This window comes from Rana temporaria, chromosome 12 (assembly GCF_905171775.1).
Source record: "Rana temporaria chromosome 12, aRanTem1.1, whole genome shotgun sequence".
In the NCBI taxonomy this organism is placed as follows: Eukaryota; Metazoa; Chordata; class Amphibia; order Anura; family Ranidae; genus Rana; species Rana temporaria.
In genome coordinates, this window is record NC_053500.1 from 4,539,397 (window position 1) to 4,564,894 (window position 25,498).

The following is a 25,498-nucleotide window of genomic DNA, read 5'->3' on the forward strand; positions in this document are numbered from 1 at the left end:
TCCAAAAGGGGGTCAGCTGATGAGGGGAGGAGCCGAGACAGCCGCCAAGGGACCCCAGACCCCAGAATTTTTACGGACAGTTCGTAAAAACGGGCACTTTTTCCCCCTGTTCCTAAATGTCCGTGGTTGCGGAAATGTGCCAGTAAAAATAGCCGTGATCGGTTCGGCTTGTAACTGCGCATTGAGGTTGGAGGCAGGGGGTGGTGGTGGATGCGGTGGCACCGCAGAGGGGGATGGAGGCAGGGGGAGATTGGAGGCAGGGGGTGTTAGTGGCAGGGGGTGATGGTGGCACCGCAGAGGGGGATGGTGGCATCGCAGAGGGTGAGGATGGAGACAGGGGTTGTTGGTGGCACCGCAGAGGGGGATGGAGGCAGGGGGTGATTGAAGGCAGAGGGGGATGGAGGCAGGGGGCCTAAGGGAGATTGTGGCACCGCAGAGAGGGGTGAAGGCAGGGGGTGTTGGTGGCAGAGGGTGTCATAGAAGAATCAATAACGCACGTACATAATTAATAATCAGCGATTCATAAACATATTAATATCGCACGTAACTAATTAAGGTAAGCTATGAAAACCTTTTTGTCTATATAAACATTAAAAACAAAGAATAGGGCTGCGAAAAAGAGAAAAATATTACATTTATTGATACAGAGAAGAAACTGGTATTACTTCAATATTTATAAACATAACATAACCTATAACACCTTTAAAACCAAGATGATATCCAAGGCACACATTTACACAGACAGTAAGACGGCTACAATGGATACATCAGTAAAAAAAATGACAAGTTATAGGAAAGGAAAAGTTACAGAGATTACATTTATGAAGAAAGAGATAGAGAGAGAGAGAGAGTGAGAGAGAGAGAGAGAGAGAAAAGGGGGAGAAAGAGAGAGAAAAGGGGGAGAGAGGGGAGGACAGAGGATAGAGAGACTACATCACCATGTCTAGGCAGCTCCTCATAGAGTACTTCACAAAGTTTTCCCAATCAGATCATGATCCAGTCTGCCTCTACTCAACCTAGGACTTGTCTCTATATACCCTTCCGATGTAACTTTTCCCGCTCTAAGAATGCCCCTCAAATGTACCTTTTTCCCGCTCTAAGAATGCCTCTCAAATGTACCTTTTTCCCGCTCTAAGAATGCCTCTCAAATGTACCTTTTTCCCGCTCTAAGAATGCCTCTCAAATGTACCTTTTTCCCGCTCTAAGAATGCCCCTCAAATGTACCTTTTCCCGCTCTAAGCTTATCAGATCCCCATCCCTTTGAGATAACCTCCCTATGTTATTATAGGTTTAAAATCGTTTTGTTAGTTGAACTCTAACAACGAGTCACTCTGTTGATTAAGAAAAACAGGACAGTTGACCAACGACATCTCAGTCTCATTAATAAGAAAAGCCTTATAAAAGAATGACATATACATCTTCATATATATGGTTTTGAAAAGTCTCTACCACAGTTCCCCCTGAAGTTCATTCTTGAACTTATGTCCTCCTTCAATGATCCGGTACCCACCCACAACGGCCCAGACGCCCCGACCCTTCCCCCACCACCACTGCGGCCTTTTCCTTTCTTGAACTCGCCGTAACTCATCAAGGTAGATTTGAGACAGTCCTGGTGCCTTTGAGACTTCCGATCCGAACCCTGAGTGTCTGTACTGCAATGTTTCATCGCCCCTCTGCATTGGAGGAGTGGAATTCCAACATTGATGGCGGGATCCTTATATTTAGTCCTGTATCTTGGAAAGGTGGTGTTCTGATTGTCCCCATTGGATCGGACCGCGAGACAGCACTTTTTTCAGCATGATGAAGAAGGGTTTCGGAGTGTCTTATTCATGGCACGTTTGTCTTCAAAAAAGATGACTTGGTTGTCGTTGTTTCTTCAGGTGGTGGTTGGGTGGGCCTCCAGACAGTCATGTATGAATACAAAAGGAGAAAGGAGAACGTCAGTGTACAGTTATTGGAGGAATGTCGGACAGGAGCCGTGGGGTGGCCTTTATGACTATAAAGCCGTATGTAGACTAGGGGAGGTAGAATTACTTTAAGACATGAAAACCTGGATGTCCAGGGATACTTCAAATGGGTGTACAATATTGCGCTGGCGGGTAGGCATGCTCACGCGCCTTAATATGACTGAAGTTCTAGTTACATTATCCTGAGAAGATGTATGATGGAAGCCCAAAAAATAAAAACTTAGAGAGCATAATATTAAAGGAGGAAAGGAAGAGAGGTGAGTAATGAAAAAGAATATGGAGAATAGAAAAAAAACACAAAAAAAAATAAAAACTACAGATTTAATGCTGCTCCAACCAAGCTCTCCAGTTTAGATTCCACTTTCGATTGTTAAAAGAGCATTGAATCGGTATTTCAAAAAACTTAATACCTAGTTGCCCTGTCAATTTTAGCTGACAGCGAGAAAAAAAATAAAAAGAATAAAAAATAAAAATAGTAAAAATAGAACATTGTTCCTTTAAAAAAAACGACTCCTCTCTCCTACTAGTAATTGGTGGTATTTTTGCTGGTCAGGTATACAGATAATAACGAGAGAGAGATGATTTAAATTTGTAGAATTTGGGTAAACCTGACCACACGTTATTATTACAAATTGAAGAGGCTTATTCCTAGATCAACAGGTTCTAGGGTCCTCTCTTAAAAAAAAACAAAAAAAATAGACTCTTCTGCCCTATTGGTGATCAACAGGTGAACATGATCATGGTCACTTAACAACGTACGAGTCGAATGCATTATTTATTTTTTTCCTTCCAGGTCTATGCACTACTCCCCCCTTCAGGTGGACAAAGTTCAAAGCTTTTGGAACTTTTCTCACCTGAATGGAATGAGAGAGAAAAAAATAATAATAATGAAAAAAACTATAACCATAACATTTCAGGGAGAAAAATGAGAGAAAAAAAATAAAAAAGAATAAAAAATAAAACTGACAAAAATAAAAAAATGAGAAAAATTGATTAAAAATTCCTAATTTTTTTTTTTTTTTATAAAACCGAGAGAGAATAACTTTTACAAAAATTAAAAAAATGTATAAAAATGAAAAGTAAAAAAATTGTAATGGAAAAAAAAAAAAAAAAAAAAAAATGAGAAGAAAGAAAAAAAAAAAATTACATGAACATGATAAAAATTTAAACTAGGAGTATTAAAAAAAAAAAAAAAAACGGTACGTTTGTACTGGTCTGGATTTGGACAGGCTTCTTCGGAAATTTGTTTCTGAGTTAGTGGCTTTTCCTTGAGAGAAGATACCTCGTTGAGGTGCACATTCTCATAGTTTTGGCGTTCATTCTCCTGATAGTAATGCACATCATTACTTGCATCAGGGAAAGCAATAAAGCTACACAGATTAGGACAACAACAGGGTGGAGCAAAATGTCTAGGAAAGCTGACGCGTTAGGCCTATACCCAAATATACTTTCCCACCAGGAAATCTTAGCGTCTTCCTCTAAAGCGTGGGATACTTGGATCAACTTATTTTGATCATGGGTGAGTTGTATAGTGGCTTGTTTCTCAGCATCTCTCAGCACATTTAATATTTCATCCTGTTGTCCAAAATCTACCAGCCAAGCCTTTAACTCAGCCCCAAATCCCAGAGGCAGTTTCTGTAGATGTATGGGGGTGTCAGGTTTGATATCAAGCTTTTTCTCTGGGGTAACAGGGGTACGTCCTTGTGTCCCGGCTATATCTATTCCCAGGACCGGGGAAGATGTACAGTAGACTCCCTGAGGTAATGTACCCCGTTGAGTATAGTTCAACCCATAGGCAGAATATAGAGCATCATTGGAAATTTGATACCAGCACCAATACCCTTGCCCCAAGTATTTTACATAAGGTTGGGACAATTCCTCGGCATCCAGGAGACACGACCCTTCCTTGTGCCAGCATTGTTGTCTCATGATCCTATCCTGTTTCCCTTGACATAACACCACCCCTTCCTTCCTCCAGCACCCATCAGTATCAATCATTTGAGGCTGTTCAGACTCGTAAACCATCAGATCATGTTGGACTCGGGGGTGTAACACAGTAGTGCCCGATAGGATAGTACCCAAATTAACTGTGGTATAAGCACGATGTTCAATCCCGGCGACCGGAATCAGGGATGAGACTGTGCAAATCAGGTTTTGACAGCCATGGAATTGAGTCATCCACCAATCCATATGACTCATAGCACACTTGGATACTACCCTACCTACCTACTACTGTTTTATCCAGGAAGCCTACCCCACCTCCACCTAAAATGTTCTCTCAGCCAGCTCCATGTCCGATAATTCCCAGCAGTTATTATATTTGTTCCACCCCCTCCCCTTAGCTTATAAATCCCTTGAGCCGGGCCTTTTTATTCACGCCTTGCACAAACTGTTGGCACCATTTAAATCCTGTTGCCCAAAGTTTAACTACCTATCTTCTAATTCCTCCCCAAATCCCAACGGAAGTTTCAGTAAGTGTAAAGGGGATGTCAGGTTTGCTATAAAACCTTTCTTCAGGGCAACTTGGGGTGTAACCCGGGGTTCTGTCTATATCCATCCCAAGTACAAGAGAATAGGTACAATAGACTCCCCAAGGTGGTGTACCCTGCTGAGTACAATTCAACCTAATTCTGACAACAGTGCATCACTAGACCAGCACCCATACCCCAGCATTCGGTATTGAGTACAACAGCACATATACCATTGAAACAATGACAAAACCCACAAAAACTCCCTCCCTGTGACTTGATTTCAGTGACCATGCCCCACTACCACCTGGTAGGTCCAAGGAACACCCTAGTTCCATGACTAACACCCCATCGGTATCCTCTAGGACAAAGAAACAAAACTCGCCTATGTCCTAAATTATACCTAGGTGTTTCCTCCCCCGTAATGATCTCCCCATCCAGAACCCACAGTGAAATACCTTCCCAACATTCCTCCTTCACCACCGTGTATTGACCTGGAATGCAAAAGACATCGTGGTCACACTTCTGACAGGGGGAAATATCAACCTGCTCTCAGCTTCCATACCCTCTGATCACATGTGGGTCACTTAGCCCCAAATGCACCAAGATAGAATCCCCAGTCAGCAAGCTCATTGATGCCAACCTATCTACAGACCGAGTCTGCACTTCCGTATATGGGATCATACAGCACCTCATTTCTCACAATCCAAACCAGTACAGCCCATCCCGGCGTTTGACTATCATTTTGGATTAGTGTAAGCGACGAGTTTTGTCAAAGTCTTACTGAGTGGTGATGCTAACTCCTCAGGCTACCGCCCATCATACAGAGATTTGTACACTCAGCCTGATACTGGTCACTAACTCCGCCTGCCCCTGCATGTACGCCAGAGCCAATGACATGTTTTTGTCCTATACCCTATCACACTCTCTTCCAACCTCTTAACATGGTCGATAAAATTGTGAGCCATATTAAACTGGGTATTTATGTAACTTTGTTGCATGTTGTCACAATTGTCACCAATCTCTCAGAGCAACAAAGCCGTGCTTATTGTCTGAAGCCAATGCCGGCGGGTCTGTTCCTCAGGAGACCGCTGTCCTCTCTATTACTAACACCCATCTCAGCTCCTATTCCCCCTATATAGTGCTGAATACACCCCTCCTCTGTTGGGTTACTCCTCAGAAATAAGCATCCTGCGTCAACCTTATGTTGTGTCTGCACATCTCTGGGAGAAAGCCACTGGTCACTTAATAATCACTTGATTCAGTGTATACTCAGCACATACAGGGCAATAGTCCTATCAACCACTCTGTACCCTGTTAGCCCGTGTGTATTCCCTTTATTTGACAGGGCATGTTCCTATATGTAGTTACTGGCATTACTTGTGCAGGGATTCAACCTCTCAGGTGAGACATTAACTAGGTGTACCTCTCCCATGTCCAGTAACTGAAAGCTTCTTTATAGGACTGATAAGCATGAGACACTGCCTCTTCGAGGAAGTTTTCACCCCATTGATGTATCACCTGGCACCCTCTAGTTTGGCCAACAGACACCTTATTATGCATAGGTGTCAGTCTCCTGGGTACCTGCACCACATACCTTTATGTCATAATAGTCACCCATTCCAACATTTCTTTCAATTCCTGTCTGGACTCACAACCCTCAGAACAGGATGGACTCCAGGGTGTAACCCAGTAGAGTCGGATAGGATAGTACCCAAATTGACCGTGATATATGCACAAAGTTCCGTCCATGCCCAAAGTTCCGTCCCTGCCCTTAGGGATGAGAATAGAACGAGTTGGATTTACCTAACCCTTCCCTGATATGTAGCCCAGGGCCTCCCAATGTGTTCCTGATTATCTCCAGCTCTATAGTGATTACGGTACCCAATGACCCATCTCCTACTCCCAAGACAGTCGCCATTGAGCCTCTCTTTATTATGGGAAATAGTCTGGATACCCGGATTGAAAACCACCTGCCACCAGGTGCACCCGATCCCTCATAGAGGCTGCACACCTTCTCCCTCCTCTATCAATTCAGTGATTAGACTATGTTATCCTTCACCCCTACAAAACCAACTGCCTTCACCATTCAGATAGGACTCCCATGAAAGACAGGAGTCTAGTGCCACCCTGGGGCACTGATATTCTTGGCATGCAAGTCACCGACCACCAGTTAAGGTACACCAGTAATCTAGGACAGGAAAGACACCTATGGATATTAACTGAGGAGAATACTGCATGCCCACATATATATCGGAAGTGAGGGCCCTTGGAACAGCCAAGAGCTGGTATCACCCCATGCGATCTTCCTGCATGCCTTTTCTCCAGACTCAACCCTAAAACTATACGATACGAGGCCAGACCTATGCACTTTCAACTCGTATGCCACCAGGCAGGCCCTCGTACTACATGTCTGCCGGTAAATCTAATAGAAACTGGAAAACAAGAATTGCATAATGTGTGTCCAGCTTAAGGCAGCGGGTGTTGACCAATAGACTATGAAAATTCCCTTGTAGCACTGAGGTGCCGGGATCACTAAACAGTAGGGGATACAATAGCCGACCAGTGTGCCTGGACACACACAGCTATTCATTAGGCAATTGGTAACAACTAGCCACCACAACTGACAAAAATAAAAACTCTAGGAGAAAAAAAAATAAGTGTCGCATGGTGACACGAAAGGAAACTGCTGTGAACTTCATTTGGGGACCTACAGATAGCTAGGGACATTAGCATACCTTAGCCTGAGGCAATGCAACCTTGTACAGCCAGGCTTAACAGCGGGGGGGATTTTAAGCAGTCCTAAAACACAAGTCTGGCCAAAGTAACATCAGGATTTTACCTATTGGATCTATGGAACTACACGTGTCAGCATGGCTGATCTTGGGTAAATAAGAAAACCATATGCCACGGATCTATGGCCGATCCATTTCAACCGCTGGAGAATACCCCAAAACCCTTGTAACACTAAGTGTGGTACCCCTGAATGCTACTTAGCCTAATATATGTGTTAGAGTGCCAATTATCCCTTGCAGTCTTACTCAATTTTTCATAAAAAACTAATACACGGACCTCAGTTAGTTGGTTCTGCTATTCAGTGGATCAGCACACGTAACCCCCACTAGGTGGTCCAAAAACATAGCCAAATGGACTGACCACTAGACGTTCCAACTAGATAATGGTCATGAAAACCTAAACCTTGTGAAACCCGACCGACTAACCAACCTAAAGATTTCCTCTTATTCTGAAATCCTGAAAAACACAGTTATCGATTCTGAGGGATAAAACACAAAATAAAAGTTTAGTAATAAACATTCAATTTTTTTCTTAACCTGGAAACAAAAAACAATGGTTATATATCTGTAACAAGACATTATCATATAAAACACAAATATACATTACATTATATTACATAAACCGTGCACTTTCTTTTAAAATACCAAAAATTGTTGAGCTCAACGTTTCATTAATATGTATTACTTTAATACATATTAATGCCATATGGATTTTTGTTCTATGGTATACCAATAATTCCCCCCTAAAAATGTATTCACCATGGTTAAAAATGAGCAGTTTTAAAACAAACACATTTTTTATAAGTTTCCCTTTTGTCTTGCAAGACAATCATACTTACCTATTCTGAGTACATTGGAAAACTTCAAAAAGAAACTTCTATGGAAACAAAGATTACCGTTAATACAAAAAAAATACACATATATATATATATATATACACACATATATATATACATATATATATATATATATATATATATATATACATACACATAAGGCATCCTACTTTCGCTTTACCATTCACTCGGCTCACTCAATTTGCATGACAATACAGCTGTTTCACACACCCTCACAAAATAGAAGGGGGGGTCATTCGGGCTGTCAGCGCTGAGTCAGCAGCTGAGAACACACGTCACACACTCTCAGTTAGACTTGTGTCAGGGAAAGAGAGGGGGGGGGGTGGTTGCTCTGAACTATAGAACACCATTCCCAAGTTTTAAACCTTAACCAACACAAAACAAATCCTCATGCCATCACACATACCCTCACAATCCATTTATCTAGGTCAAATATGACCTCAAGACCTTACATGTTCTATATCCTACTTACCCATAAACTCTGTTCATCATCACTTCTCTGGGGATGTGGATTCCCTATTAAAAATACTCACCTCATCAGTTCTGATATCCTACCATCCCTGCCCTCCAAGCATCTTTTTTCATTTGTTCGTATCATCTTCCCGTGGTGACTGCACCACAGGGCTTCCCAAGCGCTTGGCTTGAAAGTACCCTTTTTCGAATATTGCTTTCCTGTCCACTGATCCCAATCTTTTATATATTTCACAACCCAAGGTCCATATTCATCTATCATTTCTTCCTTCGGAGTCACGTGGTAAGGCTCCCCACGGTTCGACATCCGTTTTGAAGCGATTTGATTTCCCATCCTTTTTGCGGACGAAGGACTTTGAGCTGATCCCGCAAACCCTTAAAGGTCGCTTTTTCCCAAAGTTAGCTACGCTTTGACCCCTGATTGAGTGGACCGGTACTGCCCCTCTGCTGATCTTTTTTCACTACTTGTCAGAACAATGACTGACTATAGTCCTTCAAAAAATTAGCCCGGGGATTTTCCCAACTAAATTAGTTGTCCTCCCGTGAACTTTTCTGCAATATTCTAAAAGAAATGCTTACTTATTAGATCGTTATGATTGCTTGCAGTGCAAGAGGCACCTAATTGCATTAATTTAACTGACGCTTACCTAATAATGATTTTTAGCAGTTACAATATAGTCAGTGTTTACAGATCTTATTACACCGCTTACCATCCCCAGTTATTTGTTTAAACAGAGGAATAGATTCACATACATCCAGATAATTCAGTGTGATTTTAGTCTCCGTTTCCACTGATGTGATTTGCCATGCGACTTTGGACCCAAAGTCGCATTACAACTCGCAGCCCATTGATTTCAATAGCACCCATTCCAATCTATGTGGCTCAATGCTGCAGCGACCGATAAAGGTACCTGCACCATTTTGATGCGACTTCTGGATAAAAAAAAAAAACGCATTCAAAGCCACACCACAGTCGCACTAAAGCTGCATTTCCAAATCGCACCTTGAATCAGGCCACATTGGAGTTGCACCAGTGGAAACGCAGCCCAAAAGCATAGGTGCTGACAACACCTGAAAATTAACATTTGTGAGATGGATAGGGAAGCTTTGCTCAACAAGAAAAAGCTTCATTAAGCACCTACTATGGATCTGGCCTTTATCACAGTATACAGCAACCAATACCAACAATTGGAAAAGATCTTCAAAAAGTATTGGCCCATTTTCAAAGAGCACAGAACTTTAGTAGCGGTATTGCCATCACGACCCAGACTCACCCACCGCAGAGCACCAACACCACTAACACACCCCGTCCACAATGCACTCGATCCCCCCAGGGAAGCGAACACCTGTCCAGAACCTGAAGGACTCCACGGATGCCAGAGATGCCCACCGTGCAAAACAAATAAACCCCAGCCTCTGAGAAAAACAACATTCAAGTCCCCTGTACATAATAGAGAATTCCAGATAAAATAACGTATTACTTGTAATAGCACCCCTGTGACCTACGTCATAGAGTGCCGCTGCCGACTTCAGTATGTGGGCCGTACCACCAGACCCTTACGTGTAAGAACACGTGAGCACATCCAAAACATACGTAATGGATTCCCAAAACATAGTCTCTCTAGACCTTTTGAGGAAAAACATCATAAGGATCCATCTTGCCTCACGTTCTATGGGGCTGACATTATTGAAGACCACTGGCGGGGGGTAACAAAAAGATCCAGGTCTCACAAAATGAGACCCGTTGGATACACAGGTTGGGGCCTCTAGTTCCTAGAGGCCTCAACCTGGATATTCATTTGAACTGCTTTATTACTAATTTTAAATGTTTTTTTTTATCACAAGTCACTTCTCTTTGCTGGCCTGCACAGGGTCCTGACTTTATTCATTCATCTATTTCTCCTACTAACGTGGAGGTTTCTTGGACACCAACTATTGGTGTAGGTTCACCAACTGAGTCACATAGGTTTAATAACCACTACACCCACACCTTATTGAATATTAATCATTATAGCGGCGCCATCGCCCCACTGTGTATTTACAAAAGCATAGGTTTGTTTCACTCACAAAGATTGGCCTAATCTCATTCAAAGGGTCAACTGCATAGACGCACACAGGCCCAGATTCACAGTCAGCGGGGTAAATTTGTGCGGGTGTAGCGTATCCGCTCTACGCTACGCCTCTGCAACCCAGACGGGCAAGCGCTGTATTCTCAAAGCACTAGCTCCGTAAGTTGCGGCGGTGTAGCGCAAATCAGCCGGCGCAAGCCCGCCTAATTCAAATTTGGATCATGGGGCGTGTTTTTTGTAAATCTACTGTGACCCGATGTGATTGGCGTTTTTGCCGAACGGCGCATGCGCCGTCCGTGGAATTTCCCTGTGTGCATTGCTCCAAAGTACGCCGCAAGGACGCCATTGGTTTCGACGTGAACGTAAATGACGTCCAGCCCCATACTTAACATTGGTACGCCACACTTTCATTCTATATATATCTACATTATTCAAAATCAGTCTCATAAACACATTCGCATAGACAAAAAGAAAAGGTTAAGTTCTGAAAAGTTAGTTTGTTGTTAGGCTTTCAGACGGGTTAAAACAAAACACTCTTACCCCAGCTCTGTCTACCATACCAGAAATCATTTCTATCCAAACTCTAAACTCTCCTCACACGGGGCACCATTTTGTCATAGAAGAATCAATAACGCACGTACATAATTAATAATCAGCGATTCATAAACATATTAATATCGCACGTAACTAATTAAGGTAAGCTATGAAAACCTTTTTGTCTATATAAACATTAAAAACAAAGAATAGGGCTGCGAAAAAGAGAAAAATATTACATTTATTGATACAGAGAAGAAACTGGTATTACTTCAATATTTATAAACATAACATAACCTATAACACCTTTAAAACCAAGATGATATCCAAGGCACACATTTACACAGACAGTAAGACGGCTACAATGGATACATCAGTAAAAAAAATGACAAGTTATAGGAAAGGAAAAGTTACAGAGATTACATTTATGAAGAAAGAGATAGAGAGAGAGAGAGAGTGAGAGAGAGAGAGAGAGAGAAAAGGGGGAGAAAGAGAGAGAAAAGGGGGAGAGAGGGGAGGACAGAGGATAGAGAGACTACATCACCATGTCTAGGCAGCTCCTCATAGAGTACTTCACAAAGTTTTCCCAATCAGATCATGATCCAGTCTGCCTCTACTCAACCTAGGACTTGTCTCTATATACCCTTCCGATGTAACTTTTCCCGCTCTAAGAATGCCCCTCAAATGTACCTTTTTCCCGCTCTAAGAATAGTCTCTACCACAAGGGGGATGGAGGCAGGGGGCCTGGGGGAGATTGGAGGCAGGGGGAGATTGGAGGCAGGGGGAGATTGGAGGCAGGGGGAGATTGTGGCACCGCAGAGGGGGGTGAAGGCAGGGGGTGTTGGTGGCAGAGGAGGATGAAGGCAGGGGACGATGGAGGCAGGGGGTGATTGGAGGCAGGGGGCCTGGGGGAGATTGGAGGCAGGGGGAGATTGGAGGCAGAACGACGAATCCCATTTAATCCGCCAACATTTCTCCCTTTACCTGCCTCGTCTCTCGACCAAACTGCAGGCACACAAGCCACAATTGGTTGTTTTAAACTGTGCAAAGGCCACAGCCAAGGTTCACTCTTGCGCTAAAGTATTCTGCTGGCCGACCGCCAGCCCCCGAAAAAGCCAAACATTACCTGCCAGAGTGCATTAGCGGGGTGTCATTGATGTCCCGGAGCTCGCTGTCTCATAAACCTCCAGCAAAATTATCTCTTTGGCAAGAGGCTGGGGCGAATTGTCACTCAGCTTTATGCGTTTGCGATTTTATTTTTTTTTAACGTGGGGCGGGGGGGGGCGCAGAACAAATAAAGTGGTCCCAATCACCGGGCGCTTTTCTGTGACTGGGACCCGAATCAAGAAGACGGCAACAAAAAATGTACTCCCTTCCACCAATCCCCCCTCCGCCTTTTTATTAATTGCACTTTTTAGGGGATATTTAGAGTTCAGGCCGCGGTATAAATCACAAGGAATATGGTGTCAGTTGGCTGCTTTGTAGGGTTTCGATGTAGTCATAAATTAAAGTGTCTGCGCCGAATTAATGGCTACAATTTACAGCTGGTCAGCGAATCAACCACCCAAACGAAGGAGATTTAGGGTACGTCTCCTGGCCTCTCTGCAGAACATGTCTGCTAAATGGTGCTGCTGAGACCACCCTTGTGGGAGCGAGCACGGCCTTATGGGGGGGGGGGGGTATTTGCTCATGGATGGGGCAAGCCATCTGCAGAGCATTTTGCTACCTTATTGGAAATTGATGTGGCCAAGTTAACGGGAGATACAATGGTGATTGTTCCCCTCAGTTGTGAGACAAAGTCCTTGAGCATCTAAGGCAAAAATGGAAATGAGTGGGACCAAAAATGGCGACTGGTCTCCTCAGTAGCGAAACAAGGTCCTTGAGCGTCCAAGGTAAAAATGGAAATAAATGGGGTGGGACTACGTTATGGGACAGTACAGTGGCTACCAGTCCCATAAGTGGTGGGACTAAGTCTTTGGGCATCCAAGGCAAAAATGGAAATTGATGGTATGGGGCCAAGTTATCAGGCGATATAATGCCAGTTGGTCTCCTCAGTGGTGGAAAAAGGTCCAAGACAAAAATGGGAATGGATAGGGTGGGGCTAAGTTATGAGGCAATATAATGCCAGTTGGTCGGGCATCAAAGGCAAACAATGAAAAGGATAGGATGGGGCTAAGTTATCAGGTAGTTTAATGGCAGTTTGGCCTCCTCAGTGGTGGAAAAAGGTCTTCGAGCACCCATGGCAGAATGGAAATGTGTGGGACCAAAAGGAGGTACAATAGTGGCTGGTCTCCTCAGTGATGAAACAAGGTTCTTGAGCATTCAAGGTAAAAATGGAAACGGATGGGGTGGGGCAAAGTTATGGGGCAGTACAGAGGCTACTAGCCTTCTAAGTGATGAGACTATGTCTTCGGGCATCCAAGGGAAAATGAAAATGGATAGGGCTAAGTTATCAGGCAATATAATGCCAGTTGGTCTCCTCAGTCCTCAGTGGTGGAACAAGGTCCTTCGAGAATCCAAGGCAAAAAAATGAAATGGATGGGATGGGGCTAAGTTATGGGGCAGTACAATGTCTATTGGTCCCCTCAGTAGTGAGACTAGGTCTTTGGACATCCAAGGCAAAAAATGGTAATGGATGGGATGGGGCTAAGTTATCAGGTGGCAATATAATGCCAGTTGGTCTCCTCAGCGGTGGAACAAGGTCCTTCGAGAACCCAAGGAAAAAAATGAAATAGCTGGGATGGGGCTAAGTAATCAGGTGGTTTAATGTCAGTTGGCCTCCTCAGTGGTGAGAAAAGGTCTTTGAGCATCCAAGGCAGAATGGAAATGAGTGGGACCAAAAGGAGGTACAATGGTGACTGGTCTCCTCAGTGGCGAGACAAGGTCTTTGAGCATCCAAGGTAATAATGGAAATGGATGGGATGGCGCTAAGTTATCAGGCGGTATAATGGCAGTTGGTCTCCTCAGTGGTGGGACAAGGTCTTTACGCATTCAAGGCAAAAATAGAAATGGGTGGGCCAATCTATTAGGAAGGAACAATGGCGACTGGTCTCCTCAGTGGCAGGACAAGGTCCTTAAGCATCCAAGGCAAAAATGAAAATGGATAGGGCTAAGTTATCAGGCGGTATAATGGCAGTTGGTCTCCTCAGTGGTGGGGCAAGGTCTTTGAGCATCCATAGCAATAATGGAAATAGAGTTACAATGGCGATTGGTCTCCTCCTCAGTGGTAGAGAGGATCATTGAGTATCCAGGGCAAAAATGCAAATGGATGTGGTGGGGCTAAGTTATTGGGCAGTGCAATGACAAGAGAGGTCTCTTCAGTAATGGGACAAGGTCCTTGAGCATCCAAGACACTTATGGAAATGTGTGGGGCCAAATTACCAGGAAGCACAATGGCAAAGGTAAAAAAAAAAAACTGCCACCCCTCTCCTGAACTGTGAACTACATCAGTATAGGTTTACAGGCCCAGCCCCTAAAGTTGGGAGGTCCACATTGTATTTGCATAAAGTTGACAGGTCAACATTACATTTGTATAAGTTAAGAGCTCCACATACTGAGTTCCTTGGTCTGTACACCCACTGTGTCCATTATGAGGAGTTCCCACCATCCGTATGCTGAGTTCCTGGGTCTGTACACCCGCTGTGCCCATTATGAGGAGTTCCCACCATCCCTGTGCTGAGTTCCTGGGTCTCTACACCTGCTGTGTCCATTATGAGGGGTTCCCACCATCCCTGTGCTGAGTTCCTGGGTCTGTACACCCACTGTGCCCATTATGAGGGGTTCCCACCATCCCTGTGCTGAGTTCCCGGGTCTGTACACCCGCTGTGCCCATTATGAGGGGTTCCCACCATCCCTGTGCTGAGTTCCTGGGTCTGTACACCCGCTGTGCCCATTATGAGAGGTTCCCACCATCCCTGTGCTGAGTTCCCGGGCCTGTACACCCGCTGTGCCCAGTATGAGGAGTTCCCACCATCCCTGTGCTGAGTTCCCGGGTCTGTACACCCGCTGTACCCATTATGAGGGGTTCCCACCATCCCTGTGCTGAGTTCCCAGGTCTGTACACCCTCTGTACCCATTATGAGGGGTTCCCACCATCCCTGTGCTGAGTTCCCGGGTCTGTACACCCGCTGTGCCCATTATGAGGGGTTCCCACCATCCCTGTGCTGAGTTCCCGGGTCTGTACACCCGCTGTGCCCCATTATGAGGGGTTCCCACCATCCCTGTGCTGAGTTCCCGGGTCTGTACACCCGCTGTGCCCATTATGAGGGGTTCCCACCATCCCTGTGCTGAGTTCCCGGGTATGTACACCCACTGTGCCCATTATGAGGAATTCCCACCATCCCTGGGCTGAGTTCCCGGGTCTGTACACCCTCTGTGCCCATTATGAGGGGTTCCCACCATCCCTGTGCTGAGTTCCCGGGTCTGTACACCCGCCGTGCCCATAATGAGGGGTTCCCACCATCCCTGTGCTGAGTTCCCGGGTCTGTACCCATTATGAAGGACTTTATATGTTTTGGGGATCTCCTCCGAATGCTCCCAATTTCCACCCTTATTGGTGGGTTAGCTGGATTCACTCTGGAGGGGTGTCAGCTATGTGTAATAATTAATGATTTATTGTTAAATTTAACTCTGAATCTGAATTTTAATGTTTTGTTACTTGGCGAATCAAACCAATAAAAAAATTGGCGTCACTTTCGGGCGGACGGCCCCTTTATTAGGTACACGCAGCCCTCCTATTCTTTTAACATATGTTGTAGATTAGCACCTCGGTGTCGGGCCGCCAAACAGGTCTGTTTTGTAAAGCGTTCCCAAGTCATTAAGTGCAATTACGGATCTGACATTCTCTGTGATTTGAGGCACTTTCATTAGCGCAGGTAAAGAAAAAAACCGCAGGTAGGAGTTTCCAGCACAGAAAGGCCTCGATTGTCTGCTAATCCGTCTCTAACCCCTGGATGACATCCCCAGCAGATAAAGCCGCAGAATAGCAGTCTGATTTCATAAATACACATAATTAATGCCTTCATCCCCCGTGGCAGTGTCATTATTTGCTCTGGGGCTCGGCAGGTAGTTGGCAGCAGAAGAGAAAAGGGGGCCGGCGCGCTGGAAGTCGTCCTACGAGGGCTTATCGCTCATTGTGGCGGCTGTGTGAATGTCAGGGTGATTGGAGGCCGAGCAAACAGGAGGAGAGGGGGGGAGGGGGGGGACGCAGGTATGGGGGTTCATCGCCGCGCTCGGCGTGCCTGAACACCGGGCCGGAGACGAGACTTGTACACAAATATTTGAAGGAGAGCATCGTCTCCGATGTGAATGTTCTTCCACCTACATATGGAACGTTCTCTAAGTTCTCTGTACCGTCTGCAATGATCTGCAGCGAATTCAAAAGCAGTGAAAGTCTGTAAATAAAAATCAGAACTCTGCGTCTGCGTGCTCACGCCCCTAATCTGTCACAATATACAGCTACGGTTACATTTTTCTGAAAAAAACTCCACCTTTTACCATTTATAAAGCCATCCATAAGCTCCAGTCAGTGGTTTTTGCCTAGGCTGAGATGATGTCATCAGTCTGCTGCAGGCAGGAGAAAGCATTTGCTCAGTCTCCCCTCCCTCAGTGATCAGACTGCAACTTTGTAACAAATCATAAGGCTGTAAGGTGAGAGACTGCAACATTGTAACTTTGTAGAGTCACAAGATGAGAGGCTTTAACATTGTAACTTTGTAGAGAGTCCCAAGGTGAGAGGCTGCAACATTGTAACTTTGTCAGGAGTGTGCTCCGTGCATAGTTCAGGGGTGCGCAGTGCACAGAGTGCAGGGTTCACGGGTGTGCAGTGCACAGTGTGCAGTGTAGGGGTCAGGGGTGCGCAGATGTACAGAGTGCAGGGTTGAAATGTGCGCAGTGTATAGAGTGCAGGGTTCAGGGGTGCACAGAATGCAGGTTTCAGGGGTACTCAGGGGGTGCACAGTGTACAGAGAGTAGAGTCCATGGTGAACATTTTACAGTGTTCAGGGGGGCACAGTGTACAGAGAGCAGGGTTCAGGGGTATGCAATGTACAGAGAGCAGGGTTCAGGGGTATGCAATGTACAGAGAGCAGGGTTCAGGGGTATGCAATTTACAGAGAGCAGGGTTCAGGGGTATGCAATGTACAGAGAGCAGGGTTCAGGGGTATGCAATGTACAGAGAGCAGGGTTCAGGGGTATGCAATGTACAGAGAGCAGGGTTCAGGGGTATGCAATGTACAGAGAGCAGGGTTCAGGGGTATGCAATGTACAGAGAGCAGGGTTCAGGGGTATGCAATGTACAGAGAGCAGGGTTCAGGGGTGTGCAGTGTAAACACATTGGTATCTGGTTTCTTAAATGTAATGGGAATCTGTTGTTGCCATCTCTGGGCTTTCTCATCTTAGATTTCCAAGTAGGTGTCCTGGTTGTCCCTCAACCACTCGGATTTGCTTCTCCATTTTGTTACATAAACTAAAAACGTCCATCTAGCTAAAAGATTAAGTGACCTGACGTCTGAAAGGAATAAACCCATCTCCTTAAAATGTACCTACGATTAGGCCTTGTGAGGGCCAAACCATGAGTTCTCCTCCAGGCATGTTTTCATTCTTAGTATGGAGATGATACAATCATGTTCTATAAGGATCCAGGTTTATGATCTCTATAGCATTATTTGATGTTCCTTCCTTCCAGTTCTGTATGTGACAACCGGTTGTGATTCAACCCCCTCTGATCCAGTCTCCGTTCTTCTCTCTACAGGACACAACCGCAGCGGTACGGGTTGGTCTTATGATGGAAGAAATGATCTTCAACCTTGCTGACAATCACCTCTTCTTCAATGACCTGGAGGTAAGTGTCCATTCACAGAATTACTTTTCTATCCTGTTCATAAGGCTGACTATAGAGGTAAACCAAATGTTTGAGGACAACTGACCGACACATCTACACTATGTGGCCCCACACTATGTGGCCCCTTCAATCCAATGATGGAGTTGAGGTGTCATCAATGTGCAAAGACATTGTAGATAGTTGTGCTCTTCTAGCCTTGTGGTAACAGTTTAGTGAAGAACCTTTTCTGTTCCACCATGACAATTCCATAAAGACATGGTTTGACCAGTTTGGTGTGGAGGAACTTGAGTGTCCTGTCCCTGACCTCAACCTTACTGAACACTTTTGAGATGAAGTGGATTGCCAATTGCAAGCCGGCTCTTCTGTGTTCAAAGCCATCTCCATAAAGACATGGTCTGACCAGTTGGGTGTGGAGGAACTTGAGTCAGATTCCTGACCTTAACCCAAATGAACATCTTCGCAAGCCAGGTCTTCTCATCCAACATCAGTACCTGACCCTGGAAACACGCACAAATTCCCACAGATGTCCAGCACCAGTGTCCTTTGTATTTAAGGCTCAATCCAGGTCTGTGGTTATTATTCATCATCACCCCCATCATTCCATTGGATGTATTGTGGTGGTATGTGGCTTCCTCATCCCAGTGATGGAATTCAGTTGTCATTCTGCACAGACATTGTAGACAATTGTTCTCTTCCAACCTTATGGTAAGAGTGTGAAGACCCTTTTCTGTTCCACCATGATGGTGCCCCTGTGTACAAAGCCAGCTCCATAAAGACATGCTTCAACCAGTTGGGTGTGGATGAACTTGAGTGTCCTGGACAGAGCCCTGAACTCAACCCTACTGAACACCTTTTGAGTTGAATTGGAATGCCGAGTTACAAGCCAGGTCTTCTGTTTTCAAAGCCATCTCCATAAAGATATGGTCTGACCAATTGGATGTGGAGGAACTTGAGACAGATCCCTGAACTCAACCCAAATGAACACCTTCGCAAGCCAGCTCCTCTCATTCAAGATCAGTACCTGACTCTGGAAACATGCACAAATTCCCACAGATGTCCAGCACCAGTGGAGGTGTCTGCTGTATTTACAGCTCTACCTGGGTCTGTGGTCAGAGGCGGCTCTTTAATTGTGCTCTTCTAACCTTTCATTAACAGTTCGGTGAAGACCCTTTTCTGTTCTACCACGACTGTGCCCCTGTGTAGTAAGCCAGCTCCATAAAGACATGGTTTGACCAGTTGGGTATTGAGGAACTTGACCTCAACCCAAATGAACACCTTTACAAGCCGTCTTCTCATCCAACATTAGTACCTGACCTTGGAAACGTGCATAACTTCCCAAAGTAGTCCAGCACCAGTGGAGGCGTCTGCTGTATTCCCGGCTCAGTCTGGGTCTGTGGTTATTAGTTACCATCCCTCCCATCATTCCATTGGATAAATGGTGGTGGTATGTGGCCCCCCCCTCATCCCAATCATGGAGTTCAGGTGTCATCATGCAAAGACACTGTGGACAATTGTGCTCTTCCAACCTTTCGGGTAACAGTTTGGTGAAGACCCTTTTCTGTTCCACCATGACTGTGCCCCTGTGTAGTAAGCCAGCTCCATAAAGACATGGTTTGACCAGTTGGGTGTTGAGGAACTTGACCTCAACCCAAATGCACACCTTTACAAGCCGTCTTCTCATCCAACATTAGTACCTGACCTTGGAAACGTGCCTGAATTCCTAAAGTAGTCCAGCACCAGTGGAGGCGTCTGCTGTATTCACGACTCATTCTGGGTCTGTGGTTATTAGTCATCATCCCTCCCATCATTCCATTGGATGAATGGTGGTCACTGCGTCGGGGGTGCTCACAGACGCAGGAAAAGCCACAGCTGCTTTGAAATTCCCATCCACATCTTGCCAGCCGCCTACTTTACCCAAAAACACATGAAAACAGCCGCAGGAGTCGTCGAAACACACAATGCAATCAAGACGTATTGTTTCACAAAAGCCTTTTATTTTCCCGAGCAACAACCGCCCAACGCGTCCAACCCTGATTTACTGTTTTCCCTCTTCCACGAGTCCTCTGTAATTAATTCCAGATAAGACGCAGCCTCCGGAACTATCTCCTGCGATTCGCCGGACATCTGACCACACAAGCGCCAAATTACAAGCCAGCTCCTGGCACGGCGCAGCGCTCCAATCACATTGTTTTCTTTCCACGCGGTCATCTGTTTATTCCTTCTCGCCGCATGCCGGATCCAAAATGTGTGTTCCTCTTGGGTCTCCCCCAGGAAAATTTTCTCTCTTTGGGTCCAATCATTTTTACTTTTTATTGTTTTTTGCGGAATTTTCTTTGTAACTTTCATTTTGAATTCCTCCGCCACTTGTGCCGCCTTTTTTTTTTTTTTTTAACATAACGTTGAAATTGTTTAATGACGGGGCGTACATGGCCCACGAGAAGCTGTGGCCGTGACCTTCTGGTTCTTTTACATCATTAGAAGCTTTTTCCTCTGGTTCAGATCTTTTAAGCCCTTTCTAGCCGTGCCAACATCTAATTCCGCAGTTTACCAGCTAGACCTGTGAACTTTCACGAATGCCCGGGTTCTCTCGGCTGTTTTTACCAACTCCATCTCTGCCAGAGGAATGAAAAATTCTCCTAGGCAACTTGGGGAAAGTGCGCCACCATGTGGTTTAATGCTGCCACTAAGTCTTTTTTTTTTTATATATATGTATGTGATCCTGGCAGATGTGCGAGTGCTTAGGAGGTACCCGCGGCACACAACCGGGAGAGTGCGCAGGCACATGGACGGGCCAAGGCTGTAAAAACTGGTTTGCGGAAATTAGATTTCCAGCTGATTGAGGGAGCCGGCCAATTAACAACAAATGTGATGTCTATTAATAGCGGACGCAAGCCGCTGTGAAAACAGGGAGGAAGTTGGAGGTCGCAGCATGCACATATTTTAGGGCAACAGCAGCCAATCAGATTGGTGCGTAGTGGCTTACACATCGCATTTCCTCTCAAATGAAAACGGCAGTGTGGTGCACCCGGGTGCATTTAAAGGGAACCTGTCGATAAAGAACAGCTGCCTGGCTGTTATGCTAATCCAGCGGCTTCAATGCTTTTGCGTCACTATCCCATAACCAGATCTGACTTTTCCCTGACTTTCTTGACAGCTCAGCACTTCAGAAACCCATTAGCCCAGCTTGTAGCTCCAGCATCTCCCATTAGCCCAGCTGGTAGCTCCAGCATCTCCCATTAGCCCAGCTGGTAGCTCCAGCATTCCCCATTATCCCAGCCAGAAGTTCCACCATTCTCCATTGGCCCAGCCAGTAGCTCCAGCATTAGCCCAGCTGGTAGCTCCAGCATCTCCCATTAGCCCAGCTGGTAGCCCCAGCATTCACCATTAGCCCAGCTGGTAGCCCCAGCATTCACCATTAGCCCAGCTGGTAGCCCCAGCATTTCCCATTAGCCCAGCCAGAGGTTCCACCATTCTCCATTGGCCCACTCAGTAGCTCCAGCATTAGCCCAGCTTGTAGCTCCAGCATCTCCCATTAGCCCAGCTGGTAGCTCCAGCATTCACCATTAGTCCAGCCAGAAGTTCCACCATTCTCCATTGGCCCAGCCAGTAGCTCCAGCATTAGCCCAGCTGGTAGCTCCAGCATCTCCCATTAGCCCAGCTGGTAGCTCCAGCATTCACTATTAGCCCAGCCAGAAGTTCCACCATTCTCCATTGGCCCAGCCAGTGCAAAGCCGGTAGCTCCAGCATCCCCCATTAGCCCAGCCGGTAGTTCCACCATCCCCCATTAGCCCAACCAGTAGTTCCAGCATCCCCCAGTAGCCCAGCCGGTAGCTCCACCACCCCCATTAACCCAGCCGGTAGCTCCAGGATTGCCTATTAGCACAGCCGGTAGTTCCAGCATTCTCCATTAGCCCAACCAGTAGTTCCAGCATCCCCCATTAGCCCAGCCGGTAGTTCCAGCATCCCCCATTAGCCCAGCCGGTAGTTCCAGCATCCCCCATTAGCCCAGCCGGTAGTTCCAGCATCCCCCATTAGCCCAGCCCATAGCTCCAGCATTCCCCATTAGCCCAGCTGGAAGCTCCAGCATCCCCCAATAGCCCAGCCAGTTGCTCCAGCATTAGCCCTGCCGGTAGCTCCAGCATTCCCCGTTTGCCGTATTTATAGTAAGGATTTGGAGGAAGTCTGTGCTGGAAAAAAACATGCTGAGATCATTCTGAAAATGCTACTTGCCTGGCCATGTCTTCTTTCTCTGAGTCACTCACCTCATTTTCAGAAGGTCAGACTCAGTACAGATATCAGTGATGGTCCCTCCCCGTCCATGCCGATAGACAATGACTGACAGACATGTTGGTATTTGAGGCCGGTCTGTGTTTGCCTTGGAAGGAGGACAGTGCCCATTGGTGGGCTATGAGGTAGTGTCTGTGCGCCCGTGGCAGCTTTCTTGAGAAGACGGATATGTGATAGCCACGGCTGTCACCCAATACCGCGTTCTCTTCCAGTGTAAATGAGAAAAGCAGATCCGAATCCATACAAATACCTTCCCCCTTACATAATACAGCTGGAGTCCGGGGAACTCGGCTCACTGCGCCTCTTCTTCCTCCGCACATCAGTGCAGTGTCCCCCAGCAACCAATCACAGCAGCTTGGACTGTTCAATTTTAGAATACATTTATATAGCTCTGACATATACCGCAGTGCTGTACAGAGAACACTGAGCCAGTCACATCAGTCTCTGCACCAGAGGAGCTTACACTCTAATGTCCCCCTCAAAGTCACACACTATTATTATTCAGTGGCGGCTGGTGCTCAACATTTTTGCGGGGCGCAAACCATCAAAAAAACAAATAAAAATCAAACGCTGCCACTGTGCCCATCAATTGTCGCCACTGTGCCCATCAATTGTCGCCACTGTGCCCATCAATTGTCGCCACTGTGCCATCAATTGTCGCCACTGTGCCATCAAACGCAGCCACTGTGCCATCAATTGTTGCCACTGTGCCATCAAACGCAGCCACTGTGCCCATCAATTGTCGCCACTGTGCCCATCAATTGTCGCCACTGTGCCCATCAATTGTCGCCACTGTGCCCATCAAACGCAGCCACTGTGCCCATCAATTATCGCCACTGTGCCATCAAACGCAGCCACTGTGCCATCAAATGCTGCCACTGTGCCCATCAAATGCTGCCACTGTGCCCATCAATTGTCATCACTGTGCCATCAAACGCAGCCACTGCCCATCAATTTTCGCCACTGTGCCATCAATTGTCGCCACTGTGCCCATCAAATGCTGCCACTGTGCCCATCAATTATCGCCACTGTGCCATCAATTGTCGCCACTGTGCCCATCAAATGCTGCCACTGTGCCCATCAATTATCGCCACTGTGCCATCAATTGTCGCCACCGTGCCATCAAACGCTGCCACTGTGCCCATCAATTATCGCCACTGTGCCATCAATTGTCGCCACTGTGCCATCAATTGTCGCCGCCGTGCCATCTAACGCTGCCACTGTGCACATCAATTATCGCTACTGTGCCATCAATTGTCGCCACTGTGCCATCAATTGTCGCCACTGTGCCATCAATTGTCGCCACTGTGCCCATCAATTGTCGCCGCCGTGCCATCTAACGCTGCCACTGTGCACATCAATTATCGCTACTGTGCCATCAATTGTCGCCACTGTGCCCATCAATTGTCGCCACTGTGCCATCAATTGTCGCCGCCGTGCCATCTAACGCTGCCACTGTGCACATCAATTATCGCTACTGTGCCATCAATTGTCGCCACTGTGCCATCAATTGTCGCCACCGTGCCATCAAACGCTGCCACTGTGCCCATCAATTATCGCCACTGTGCCATCAATTGTCGCCACTGTGCCATCAATTGTCGCCGCCGTGCCATCTAACGCTGCCACTGTGCACATCAATTATCGCTACTGTGCCATCAATTGTCGCCACTGTGCCATCATTTGTCGCCACCGTGCCATCAAACGCTGCCACTGTGCCCATCAATTATCGCCACTGTGCCATCAATTGTCGCCACTGTGCCATCAATTGTCGCCGCCGTGCCATCTAACGCTGCCACTGTGCACATCAATTATCGCTACTGTGCCATCAATTGTCGCCACTGTGCCATCAATTGTCGCCACTGTGCCATCAATTGTCGCCACTGTGCCCATCAATTATCGACATTGTGCCATCAAACGCAGCCACTGTGGGAATCAATTGTCACCACTGTGCCCATCAATTGCCGCCAGTTTGCCAAAGCAAATACCGCCAGTCTGCCCCGTAAAATGCCGCCAGCTTGCCCCGTAAAATGCCATCAGATTGCCCCATCAAATACCGCCAGTTTGCCCCCCCCCCACCGGGCACTTGCCTTTCTCGGGTCAGCCATCCTCCTCCACGATCCCTCGACATCTTCTCCCGCCCTCGATGTCGCTTCAGCCAACCAGGTGACCGGTAACCAGACCCGGTGAACCTGATTGGCTCAGACGCATGTCGGTGTTAACCAGGGAACGCACCCCCTGTGCGCCCTCTAGTTAACTTTTTGGAAGCCGATTAGAGCCCACAGGCTGTAATCTGGAAGCCGCTGGCTCTGATAGACACTTCCAAAGCACACCAACCGCTGTTATTCAGGTGGCCGTCAATTGTCGCCACTGTGCCATCAATTGTCGCCACTGTGCCATCAAACGCAGCCACTGTGCCATCAATTGTTGCCACTGTGCCATCAAACGCAGCCACTGTGCCCATCAATTGTCGCCACTGTGCCCATCAATTGTCGCCACTGTGCCCATCAATTGTCGCCACTGTGCCCATCAAACGCAGCCACTGTGCCCATCAATTATCGCCACTGTGCCATCAAACGCAGCCACTGTGCCATCAAATGCTGCCACTGTGCCCATCAAATGCTGCCACTGTGCCCATCAATTGTCATCACTGTGCCATCAAACGCAGCCACTGCCCATCAATTTTCGCCACTGTGCCATCAATTGTCGCCACTGTGCCCATCAAATGCTGCCACTGTGCCCATCAATTATCGCCACTGTGCCATCAATTGTCGCCACTGTGCCCATCAAATGCTGCCACTGTGCCCATCAATTATCGCCACTGTGCCATCAATTGTCGCCACCGTGCCATCAAACGCTGCCACTGTGCCCATCAATTATCGCCACTGTGCCATCAATTGTCGCCACTGTGCCATCAATTGTCGCCGCCGTGCCATCTAACGCTGCCACTGTGCACATCAATTATCGCTACTGTGCCATCAATTGTCGCCACTGTGCCCATCAATTGTCGCCACTGTGCCATCAATTGTCGCCGCCGTGCCATCTAACGCTGCCACTGTGCACATCAATTATCGCTACTGTGCCATCAATTGTCGCCACTGTGCCATCAATTGTCGCCACCGTGCCATCAAACGCTGCCACTGTGCCCATCAATTATCGCCACTGTGCCATCAATTGTCGCCACTGTGCCATCAATTGTCGCCGCCGTGCCA

The 25,498-nt window shown here is 46.6% G+C and overlaps 1 protein-coding gene across 3 annotated transcripts in view; it reads left to right on the plus strand.

Moving 5' to 3' along the window:
• Positions 1-25,498, plus strand: part of EYA2 (EYA transcriptional coactivator and phosphatase 2) — a 183,015-nt gene that overhangs the window by 138,913 nt on the left and 18,604 nt on the right. For all 3 annotated transcript variants that reach the window (XM_040331413.1, XM_040331415.1, XM_040331414.1), the window contains one exon: positions 17,913-18,002. In XM_040331413.1, coding sequence (XP_040187347.1) covers positions 17,913-18,002 — 90 coding nt within the window. The remainder of the gene's footprint in view (positions 1-17,912; positions 18,003-25,498) is intronic.